Genomic DNA, 12,722 nt, shown 5'->3' with positions numbered 1-12,722 from the left:
TAAAAGAAGGGGTGCTAACAGAGGTTTAAATATATTAAAATTACAACGGTAACAAAAACTTTAATTTTGATAAATATCAAACATGAGGAAAGAAAAATGGAAACAAAAACAGTACAAGTGTGTTGAATCTAAATATTCATCTCAAGAAATCAGTTCACAAATAATATATTTAGTAAGTTCAGTTGATAAATCAGGAATTAGAGGTATAAGCATATCTCCTAAAATTCTAGAATCACCAGAATAAAGGAAAAAGAATTTGTTTTACATTTTAAACAATTTTAAATTGTCTAAAAACAAACTATCCAGAAAATATAGCTGGGAATAAGGAATAAATGGAGAAAACTGACTGTTTATCCTCAAATATTATTTTATTAAAAAATTAATTTAATTGGAATATTCTGTGTAACTTCTGTCCTACTTCTTTCACTTTCCAACTTAAAAAACAGTCTTCAGTCAGGTGTGGTTGCTTATGCCTGTAATCCCAGCATGTTGGGAGGCTGAAGTAGGAGGATCCCTTGAGCCCAGGAGATAGAGGCTGCAGTGAGCTATAATAGTGCCACTTGTACTCCAGCCTGGGCAACGGAGCAAGACTCTGCCTCTAATTAATTAATTAATTAATTAATTTGAAAAGTGGTTGGGCATGGTGGCTCACACCTGGAATCCCAGCACTTAGGGAGGCAGGGGCAGCAGGATAGCTTGAGCCCCAGGAGCTTGAGACCTACCTGGGCAATATAGTGAGACCTTGTTCTCTAAAACATAATAATAAATAATTAAAAATTAATACTTTTAAAAATCTTTTGTTTCCTCTGAAATCTTTTAATCACTGTGTTAGTCCACTTAGGCTGCTATTATAAAACACTATAAACTGGGCAGCTTTTAAACAAAAGAAATTTATTTCTCACAATTCTGGAGGGTGAGAATCCAAGATCAGGCATTCTCAGATTTGGATTCCGGTGAGGTTTCTAGCTCCCTATCTCAGAGATGGAACCTTCTTGCTGCATACTCCTACAAGGTTGAAGGGGTGAACAAGCTCCCTTGAGCCTCTTTTATAAGGGCACAAATCCCATTCATGAAGGTTCCACCCCCATGACTTAATCACCTCCCAAAAGGCTACTTTCTAACACATCACCTTGGGGGTTAGTATTTCAACATAAGAATTTTGGGGAACACATTCAGACCACGGTAAGCACGAAATGTAATGACATTTCCACAGTCCTCATTTTACTTAGTATTTTAATCAAGCATTCATTTCACTTCCAGTATTTCTTTTTAGCCTTTTTTCTTTTTTCTTTTTTTTTTTTTTTTTTTGAGGTAAGGGTTAGAACAGAAAGGGAGCAAAAATACTTCACAAGGTCAGTGTTCCAAAGAACACCTGGGGAAATGCTGGCGGGAAGTGTTCCAATTACAAATGTATCACTGCTTTTATTCAAGAATATTTAATCTTCTAGCTTTTGGCACTGAAAAAAAAGTCTAATACTATAACAACCAACTGGTCAACATAAGTATTGTGATGTTTATTAGCTATGCCTCACTGCCTTTCCTCCATAATCATATTAATGTGCAAGAAGCCTAAAATGACCTACAAACCTGATTTAGGGAAACACTAAAGCTATTGAGTCCAAAGCGCAAAATGATGACACATCACTCACTACAGTTATCCTGTAGTAAATCTCAATATTCCCCACAGAAAATAGTAAATACATTACAAAAGAAGAGTGGGGTGGGGGGGCAGGGAAAGCAATAAAGAAACTGTGCAAGAAATTCAGTGAATAAGAAGATCAAAAGTCTACAACTGATCATTAGATAATATCCAGTTTTCTTTAAAATATAATCAATTTTGACTTTTAAGAGTGTATTAATTTGTTGCTTTGGGCCACTCATGTCTATTTACAAGAAAGAGGGCACATTTGTCATAACATAACTGAACATGAAAGACCCATATAAGTTTGAGTTTTGCACCTCAAAGTTATTGGTAAAAGGAAAAAAGTTAATTAATAGAGTCAAACTTATAGAAAAACTAGCTGATTTTATTATTATCAATGCCAAACAAATCTTTAAATCAACTAAAATTTATTTAAGCATAAAGTTACTTTCACATTTGTCTACAACCACAGTAAATACAGTTCTTGGCATAAAGACATAGCCTTTAGAATTTAAAGCCTCCCCACCTGCAAGATTACATATATAAAACTCCCACTATTGTTTATGTAATAGTGGATCAATCAAATTAAAATAGTTATACCATCTAGAATAAAATAAAATGGAAATAATTTACTCATAAGATTCATATTTAAATCATCTTTATTTACAAAATACTATCCTGAGAACTGTAATTCCATTAAGCTTCAATTTGAGCAAAAGTGTAATCACTTAAGTAACAGCAGTTACTTAAACTGGAAATTAGATCAGTCAAAATTACTTTTGAAGAGAGCAAAAATATTGTCAGGTTTCTTGCTGTGGTTCTGGATGTTCAGTAGCAGGCTCATTTGAAGGCGGAATCAACCCTGAAGGGAACTCACTTCTACCTTCAGAATGTGGGGGTGGGGGGAAAAATCCAGGTCTTGGGGGAAGGTAAGGAGGAAAACCCCTCGGTGGATAGACATTTCTCACTGTTCAAAGAGATTGGTAAAAGACATTTTTTAACTTTAAGAACCTGTACTGTGCCCTAATAAATCATTAAGTTTATAAGTTCCATTACCTATTCTTTTCTTTGAAAATTGACACCAGATAATTACTTCATCTAACAAATTACTTTTTACATTGAGAAAAATGTACCTCTTCCAATACAGAAGATTAAAGGAAATATCATTAATTTTTTATGTAATTTTTGTCCTATCTTAACACCTGTTTTTAAAAAAAGAGGAATTATTTCAAAATATATAAAACTTACTGTAAAAATAACATTTTTATCTTTCATTATCAAAGTCCTTCTCAAAAAACATTTTCATGTAATATTTTCACCAAACTTAAAATTCATATCAGTGATTCCCGACTCTGATTTGATATTATACTGAAACATTTCCAGTAATATCAAAGGCCACCTTAAAATTCCCCCAAACAAAATTCATTTTAATTCACCTTTAACTTTAAAAAGAGAGGAGAAATAAGGAAAGGAATGACTATATGAGACATTCATAGGAAAAGCCTAGTATTTGGTAACCACTTATTTATTCTGCAGAACCTTATAGTTCAAAACAGTAAAGTATGAATATAAAAGCAATGTATTATTCCCTTTTTCTTATGTGAAGCTTTAAAAGAATTCAATAAATCCAAAAATTAGGTCAAACATATTAAATACATTTTAAATTTTAAATAAGTAGGACTACATCAGAACAACTTATGAAAAGGACTAAAAAATAGCCAGTAATTGTAATGCTAGAATATAAGTTTTAATTATTTTCACTAAGTGCCAAAATGACCAGTTGCTACCAGATAAGGTACAGATGATTTTAGTTTTATCATAAGACCTGCAAAAAGTCAATTATTTTCTTGACTACCAAAATACAGAAATAATTCCATATTATTAAGCTGAATCAAGGTGAAACCTCATTATAGTCCACTTATGGCTGGCTGCCTTCCCAATTCGGAAAAGTAATGGTACACTCACAGAATGCTAGAAAAATGTTTCCTCCACTGTGTTACTACATTAACAGATAGTAAAATTAAATCTCTGATTAATAAAACACATATTGAGCTTTAAAAAAAAAAGTTTAAAAAAGCATACTTGCAAATGGAGCATGTGGTGGACCTGGGAAATCCCTTGGTGGAAAATAATCTCGAGAAGTTCCAAACATGGCTCCTGGAGGAGGTGCAGGGAAAGGAGGTCCTCTTCTCAAGAATGGGCCCCTTGTATCCACTGGAAACAATGGACCTCTGATTGGAGCAAGAGGTGGAGGAACAAAGCCAGGTCCAGTTGCTTCATTTTCAGCAGGGAGAGATGAATCAGGCACATTTAAATTCTACAACAAATTGACATATAGCAGTCACTAAAACAGCAAATTTGCAATTGTTTTCCTTAAAATCTCAGGCTTAAAAGAAACCATCTAGACAGAAAGCATTCCATGATAGTCTTAGAAAGCTCTAAAGAAAGATTCAAACAGCTTTCCACATTAATCTATTAGCTATCACATTTTAGTTATCACAAATATTTTATTAAGTCAACAGAAAACAGCTTTAACCAACAAAGTAATAGTCTGTCTAAAGATAAAACAGAAATATAACCCAAGAGCACCAAAATATATATTATTTTATCAAATATATACTGGAAAAAAAGAAAAAGCAAGATGTCTATGTTTATATTTTCAAAAAAAACATTATCTTAATAAAAAAAAATATTTTAAAATATTCAAATAAAAATCCAAGGGCGAGGGGAACTAAAATCTTGTTTAACTACTAAAATAACTCAAACTCCTAGTCTGCAAATTGTATTTTATCACCACAGGTTACCATCTACAAAAGAAACAGCTTTAATGCTAAGTAGAAAGTATATTAATCAAAAAGAAAAAATCAGCTTTATATCAAAAGCTAGACTATTAGCTGTTATTTCTATTCTAGTAAACCATGAGATTGGAAGGCTCAGGCCAGGCGCGGTGGCTCAGGGCCAGGCACAGTAGCTCACACCTGTAATCCCAGCACTTTGGGAGGCCGAGGCGGGCAGATCATCTGAGGTCAGGAGTTCAAGACCAGCCTGGTGACACTCTGTCTCTACTAAATATACAAAAATTAGTTGGGTGTGGTCGCACGCACCTGTAGTCCCAGCTATTCAGGAGGCTGAGGCAGGAGAACTGCTTGAACCCGGCTTACAGTGAGCCGAGATAGCATCACTGCACTCCAGCCTGGGCAACAACAGTGAAACTCCATTTCAAAAAAAAAAAGAAGGCTGTTGAATACATGGATACAATTCCACTCTTTCAATACTTACACCAAGATCATCTTTGGTATCATTTCTACTGGATTCCATTTCTGAAGGCATTGACCCATCTAGACATAAAAGTTAAACTATGAAAAGTACATGATTTACCACTTTATTCCTAGAGTATTCCAGATCACAAAATTGGTATTTTCCCACTCCCCTTGTTGGCACATAAACCATTTGGACACCAATATTGTATATTGCAGCCATAAGAACAGATTGAGGTCCCTAGAAATTCTGGCAGACTCAGAGTTCTATGATGGCATGTGGCAGTGATTTCTCTGGCTAGTTCCTCAGCAATCCTGCTGGAGCAGCATACTAAGAAGACATCTGGGAGGAAGCATCTCCCTCCTTCCTTCTTTTCCCCCTCCCTCCTTTTATTTTTCCCTCCTATCCTCTTCTCCTTCCTCCCCTTCTTCCTTCTGTCCTTATTCCTGCATTAAGTAAGAGAGACTAGCCACTGGAATTTAGCTACTGTTCCTAAATAAATGTTCCTGAACTTTGTTATCATCAAGAAATGCAATCCTCTCTGACCATAACTACCTCTCTCTTGTAGCTTTCTCATTTATTCTCACAACATCTGTCCTTAGAAGTCACTGATGCTTCTGACCACTGAGTTTCCTCCCTCACTTCCTTCCCCAATTAACTAGACTCCAAAGTCCATGACTTCAGCCAGTTATAAATGTCCTTGTCTTACTAGTCATTTTTCACTTGTGCTTGACAACATTCAACTACAAACGGTAGCACTTAAATATTATTATGCCATATTAGGTACTGGTCAACCAGTATTAAAAAATGGGCAAATGTAAAAATTTTTAAATAGTGTAGAAATGGATGTTTAATCACCCATTACTTTCATTCCATTAAACCTGATTTAATGGGGGAAAACAATTTCTAAAGCCAAACAGAAAGAATTCATTATAATTCTGTAAGGACCTTGGGACTGCTTTCTTTGCTTGTTACTTTTACAACCTGATTTTTGGCCAGACACAGTGGCTCATGCCTATAATCCCAGCATTTTGGAAGGCCAAAGAGGGTGGATTACTTGGGGTCAGGAGTTCGAGACCAGCCTGGCCAACATGGTGAAACCCCATCTCTACTAAAAATACAAAAAATTAGCTGGGCATGGTGATGGGTGTCTGTAGTCCCAGCTACTTGGGAGGCTGATGCACGAGAATCGCTTGAACCCAGGAGGTGGAGGTTGCAGTGGAGCCAAGATGGCACTACTGCATTCCAGCCTGGGCAACAGAGACTCTGTCTCAAAAATAATAATAAAAAAAATAAAATAAAATACTGACTTTCTAGGCTGGGCAAGGTGTCTCACACCTGTAATCCCAGCACTTTGGGAGGCCAAGGCAGGTGAATTGCTTGAGCCCAGGAGTTCAAGACCAGCCTCAACAACATGTAAAAACCTCATCTCTACAAAAAATTAGCCATGTGTGGTGGTGCACACCTGTAGTCCCAGCTATACTATATAGTTTACTATTTCAGAAAATCAATATTATTTTTTAAATTATGTACATATTATATATGTTAATATATACACATATATATTTAATAAAATATAAATATATTTCCTTTCCTTAGGAAACCTTTTACCAATACATTTAAATCTTAACTTTTAAAAAAAAAATTTATTTTCTTAATGTTATATACTTCTGGTTGATATACTGCATACATCTATTTCCCAACTTTAATGGGTTGCTATGAGGTAGTTTAAGTAAAAGAGAGCCGGACAAATAGATTGCTCAGTATATGTTAGTTATATCTAAGTTTGAAATGTTTAAATAATATAACTGATCACAATATCAACAGAGCATGCATCTAAATTGTTTGGTGGGTTTTTATGTATCCATTCACATTTGCCTGGCTTATTTCCCTGATTACTAAACAGGACACATGTAAGTGGACTAGAAAAATTAGAAAATTAGTCATAGAGCAGAGAAAAATTTATCGTCATAGGTATATGGAGTAAACCTATTTCCATGGTGCTCAAACCAACCCACCAACATATATTTGGATGCCATGTCTGTGTACAATATAACAAGAAACATAAAACCAGGACATTTTCAGGAAAGAGATTTTGGCCTTAGGAACTACTAGAGATAGCAATTATATTGGTCTTTATTCTAACTTCCAGTTCTTTAGTGTGCCACCAACATTTTTAAAGAAGAAAAGCACAAAGTACTTCTTACCCATTTTATCCAAAGAAGGCATATTAAAACTTCTGAGTTCTGCTGGTCCAGACAGTCTACCAGAATTAGAAAAAAATCTGTCTTGCCTTTGTGGAGGAAGGGCTGAATCAGGATATGATTGTCCTAGAAAATAAGTTTTTTAAATGTCTTAATATAAATCAAGTTTACTTAAGTTTAATGTATTGAACTTAAGACTTTTGACCTGCATTCGAAAACTTAAATTCATCTTCTTGGTTGACAATAGTAGACAATTTCAGAAGAATTGCCTATTTTACTATAGGCAATAACTTTTATAGTAAACACAAGCATAATCTGCTACTTTGAATTTTGAAAGTTTCAATTACTATGTGTAAATTAGAACATGTGAAAACAGAATTTAGTTTATATATATAAACTATATATAAGCTACATATATAGTTTAGATAAACTATATGTGTATAAAAATAAATATATATTTATATACATATAGTTTATATAATTTATATATATTATATATAAATTCATTTAACTTTCCATTTTAAGAATGGATGGAAGTAAATACATCCATATATCAAAAAAGACCCAGGAAACAACTACTAACATAGGGAAAAAGTAAAGAGAAAAAACATAAGCGCAGCAAGAAATTTATCAGAATAGGTTATAATTTGTCATCAAAGCAGAAAGAGTATTCAGAGGTCATCACTGTCAAACTTTTAGTAATATTGACATTTTGGAATTTAGTATCTATTCCAAACCAAATGGAAAGAGATGGGTATGGTGGCTCACACCTGTAATCCCAGCACTTTGGGAGGCCGAAGTGGGTGGATCACTTGAGGTCAGGAGTTCAAGACCAGCCTGGCCAACATGGTGAAACCCTATCTCTACTACTACAGAGGACCTCACTGACACATCATCTCTCCTACACAAAACCAAAGAAACCACCTGGCATCAACCAGAGTCAATGAAGAGATTATATTTAATGAGCTCCCAAAGGTCGGGAAATGTGACTGAGGAGAGAAAGATCCAGATAGTTTGAAGGCTCATTTACACTCCCTTTCAAAATCCTAGGGAGGAGCTGTTTCAACGGGTTTGAGTTAGCCTAATGAAAGAAAAGGTCAGTACCAACCACTGAGATCTAAACTCAGTTTTCCCTTTCTACTTCAAACATAGGATTAATTAAATGGTGGAGTTGGACGAGGGGGTGAAATAAGGAAATCTGAACACCAACTCTTTTTTAACTAGGTCTCAAGATACTACATCATTATTTTGCTTCTAAATTATATCCCCATACACCAGCAATCTCAGAAATAAAAAATTTTGTTACAAATGTACTACTTTATAAACTACATGGCTATGGTGCCCTCCACTGGCAAAAGCAATTCATTCCTTAAATCTTACCAAGGCCTAGTATGTGTCAGGCACAAACAATACAATGTTGCTCTTGGTACACACCCTGCCCTTACAGTCTAATTCTGATAGAAACACATAAATACAATGTGATTAATGTCTTAATAAAAGGAAATATACATAATATAAGAGGCAGCCTATCTATTTCTGATTGCAGGAATCAGAAAAGGAGTCAGAGGCAGTAAAGCTTGCCCTGAAAGAAAAGTAATGATGAACAAGTAATCAAGGGTATTCTGGTCAAATGCACATACACATATACACACATATACACACACATATACACACACCCTCATATGCACATATACACACACACATATACACGTAATAAGATACAGCTATGTGGAAAGCACATGACCAAAGACTGAACTGAACTACAGAAAAGAAGGACGTGAAAGGTCCCTTTCTTTTTTGCTTTCAAACTTCTGTTTTCTATAATAGTATTCTACCCTTATAATAGAAGACATGATTAGAAAGAAAGAATGGAAGGAAAAAAAATATAAGAAAAAAATGAATAAGGAGTGAGAATAAGTGTACAGGGCATTCTGAAGCAGTTTTGCAAACTAAGGATTATACTGCAGAAATAAGCTACTCTCATATACTTCATTCACAGCTTCTGTTGAGGACGATGGGGAGATATCTACTAAAACCAAAAACAGGCCAGGCATGGTGGCTCACGCCTGTAATCCCAGCACTTTGGGAGGCCAAGGCAGGTGGACTGCTTGAGGCCAAGAGTTTGAGACCGGCCTGGCCAACATGGTGAAATCCCATCTCTACTAAAAACACAAAAAAATGAGCCAAGAGTGATGGCACAGGCCTGTGATCCCAGCCACTCGGGAGGCTGAGACACAAGAATCGCTTGAACCCAGGAGGCGGAGATTGCAGTGAGTCAAGATCACGCCACTGCACCCCAGCCTGGGCGACAAAGCAACACCCCACCCCCCACAAAAAAAATTAAATATAAAACCAAAAATGTGCATATCCTATTACCTAGTAATTCCATTTCCTGGACTAATCTTGAAAGAACATATGTACAAAAAGCGTGTTAGCTGCAGCATTGTTAGTAATGGAGAAATATTGGAGACACTCTAAATGGTCACCAACAGGAACTGGATAAATATATTGTGGTTTCTTATATACTGAAATACCATACCACAATTAAGGTAATAAACTCTCTATATATTAACATGGAAAGAATTCAAGTATGTAAGGCTGGTAAGGAAAGTTGATAAAACAGAACTTTAATTTTTTTTTTTTTTTTTTTTTTTTTGAGACGGAGTCTCGCTCTGCCGCCCAGGCTGGAGTGCAGTGGCCGGATCTCAGCTCACTGCAAGCTCCGCCTCCCGGGTTTACGCCATTCTCCTGCCTCAGCCTCCCGAGTAGCTGGGACTACAGGCGCCCGCCACCTCGCCCGGCTAGTTTTTTTTTTGTATTTTTTAGTAGAGACGGGGTTTCACCGTGTTAGCCAGGATGGTCTCGATCTCCTGACCTCGTGATCCGCCCGTCTCGGCCTCCCAAAGTGCTGGGATTACAGGCTTGAGCCACCGCGCCCGGCCATTTTTTTAATTGTTATTATTATACTTTAAGTTCTAGGGTACATGTGCACAACGTGCAGGTTTGTTACATATGTATACATGTGCCATGTTGGTGTGCTGCACCCATTAACTCGTTATTTACATTAGGTATATCTCCTAATGCTATCCCTCCTCACTCCCCCCTTCCCACAATAGGACCCGGTGTGTGATGCTCCCCTTCCTGTGTCCAAGTGATCTCATTGTTCAATTCCCACCTATGAGTGAGAACATGCAGTATTTGGTTTTCTGTTCTTGAGAGAGTTTGCTGAGAATGATGGTTTCCAGCTGCATCCATGTCCCTACAAAGGACACAAACTCATCCTTTTTTATGGCTACATAGTATTCCATGGTGTACATGTGCCACATTTTCTTAATCCAGTCTGTCACTGATGGACATGTGGGTTGATTCCAAGTCTTTGCTATTGTGAATAGTGCCACAATAAACATACGTGTGCATGTGTCTTTATAGCAGCATGACTTATAATCCTTTGGGTATATCTTCAGTAATGGGATGGCTGGGTCAAATGGTATCTCTAGTTCTAGATCCTTGAGTAATCGCCACACTGTTTTCCACAATGGTTGAACTAGTTTACAGTCCCACCAACAGTGTAAAAGTAAGTGTTCCTATTTCTCCACATCCTCTCCAGCACCTGTTGTTTCCAATATTTTAATGATTGCCTTTCTAACTGGTGTGAGATGGTATCTCATTGTGGTTTTGATTTGCATTTCTCTGATGGCAAGTAACGATGAGCATTTTTTCATGTCTGCTGGCTGTATGAATGTCTTCTTTTGAGAAGTGTCTGTTCATATCCTTTGCCCACTTTTTGATGGGGTTGTTTTTTTCTTGTAAATTTGATTGAGTTCTTTATAGGTTCTGGATATTAGCCCTTTGTCAGATGAGTAGCTTGCAAAAATTTTCTCCCATTCTGTAGGTTGCCTGTTCACTCTGATGGTAGTTTCTTTTGCTGTGCAGAAGCTCTTTAGTTTAATTAGATCCCATTTGTCAATTTTGGCTTTTGTTGCCATTGCTTTTGGTGTTTTAGACATGAAGTCCTTGCCCATGCCTATGTCCTGAATGGTATTACCTAGGTTTTCTTCTAGGGTTTTTATAGTTTTAGGTCTAACATTTAAGTCTCTAATCCATCTTGAATTAATTTTTGTATCAGGAGTAAGGAAAGGATCCAGTTTCAGCTTTCTACTTATGGCTAGCCGATTTTCTCAGCACCATTTATTAAATAGGGAATCCTTTCCCCATTTCTTGTTTTTCTCAGATTTGTCAAAGATCAGACGGTTGTAGATGTGTGGTGTTATTTCTGAGGGCTCTGTTCTGTTCCATTGGTCTATATCTCTGTTTTGGGACCAGTACCATGCTGTTTTGGTTACTGTAGCCTTGTAGTATAGTTTGAAGTCAGGAAGCGTGATGCCTCTAGCTCTGTTCTTTTGGCTTAGGATTGTCTTGGCAATGCAGGGTCTTTTTTGGTTCCATATGAACTGTAAAGTAGTTTTTCCCAATTCTGTGAAGAAAGTCATTGGTAGCCTAATGGGGATGGCATTGAATCTACAAATTATCTTGGGCAGTATGGACATTTTCACAATACTGATTCTTCCTATCCATGAGCATGGAATGTTCTTCCATTTGTTTGTGAACCCTTTTATTTCACTGAGCAGTGGTTTGTAGTTCTCCTTGAAGAGGTCCTTTATATCCCTTGTAAGTTGGATACCTAGGTATTTTATTCTCTTTGAAGCTATTGTGAATGGGAGTTCATTCATGATTTGGCTCTCTGTTTGTCTGTTACTGGCGTGTAAGAATGCTTGTGATTTTTGCACATTGATTTTGTAACCTGAGACTTTGCTGAAGTTGCTTATCAGCTTAAGGAGATTTTGGGCTGAGACGATGGGGTTTTCTAAATATACAATCATGTCATCTGCAAACAGGGACAATTTGACTTCCTCTTTTCCTAACTGAATACCCTTTATTTCTTTCTCTTGCCTGATTGCCCTAGCCAGAACTTCCAACACTATGTTGAATAGGAGTGGTGAGAGAGGGCATCCCTGTCTTGTGCCACTTTTCAAAGGGAATGCTTCCAGTTTTTGCCCATTCAGTATGATAGTGGCTGTGCGTTTGTCATAAATAGCTCTTATTATTTTGAGATACGTTCCATCAACACCGAATTTATTGAGAGTTTTTAGCATGAAGGGCTGTTGAATTTTGTCAAAGGTCTTTTCTGCATCTATTGAGATAATCATGTGGTTTTTGTCTTTGAGAACTTTAATTTTTTAAAAATCATTATTAGAACTGAAAGTTTACACACACTAAACTCATGAATAGCTGCTTCTAGGAAAGGAAGGTAATATTCCCAGGAAAGGAAATGTAATAGTGTTCAATTCATTTATATAGTGTCCTTTTTCTTTTTATGTTTTATTTACACATTTACGCACACAAACACATATACATCTGAAGCAAATATTAATATGTAAATTCTCAAGGGTGATATCCAGGATTGTGCTATAATATCTCAATTTGTGATGTTCACCAAGTTACCCAACCTTTCTGTGCTTGTATTTCTTCATCTGTAAAATGGGAATAACAGAATAATACTCTTAAGAGTGTTAGAATGATTAAAAGGCATTTAGTCTGACACAAATAATTTTACATAT

At 36.3% G+C, this 12,722-nt stretch overlaps 1 protein-coding gene across 24 annotated transcripts in view; it reads right to left on the bottom strand.

The window, feature by feature from the left end:
- Window positions 1–2,006: 2,006 nt before the first annotated feature.
- The window catches only part of MIA2 (MIA SH3 domain ER export factor 2), a 117,753-nt gene continuing 107,037 nt past the window's right edge, over window positions 2,007–12,722 (bottom strand). For 19 of the 24 annotated variants that reach the window (XR_012415742.1, XR_012415743.1, XM_015453731.3 and 16 more), the window contains 4 exons: window positions 7,108–7,230; window positions 4,922–4,980; window positions 3,725–3,959; window positions 2,054–2,609 (listed from right to left, as the gene is read on the bottom strand). Coding sequence is in view for 21 of the 24 variants with exons in the window: in XM_015453731.3 (XP_015309217.2) it covers window positions 2,443–2,609; window positions 3,725–3,959; window positions 4,922–4,980; window positions 7,108–7,230 (584 nt within the window). In the remaining 3 variants the exon portion in view is untranslated. Of the gene's footprint in view, window positions 2,610–3,724; window positions 3,960–4,921; window positions 4,981–7,107; window positions 7,231–12,722 lie in introns of all 24 variants that reach the window. The other 5 variants (XM_005561141.5, XM_005561143.5, XM_005561142.5 and 2 more) reach the window with 2 other exon arrangements.

Source organism: Macaca fascicularis, chromosome 7, assembly GCF_037993035.2.
Source record: "Macaca fascicularis isolate 582-1 chromosome 7, T2T-MFA8v1.1".
NCBI classification, from domain to species: domain Eukaryota; kingdom Metazoa; phylum Chordata; class Mammalia; order Primates; family Cercopithecidae; genus Macaca; species Macaca fascicularis.
Note: the sequence above shows the minus strand (reverse complement) of the source record. Positions and strands in the feature narration are given on the sequence as shown.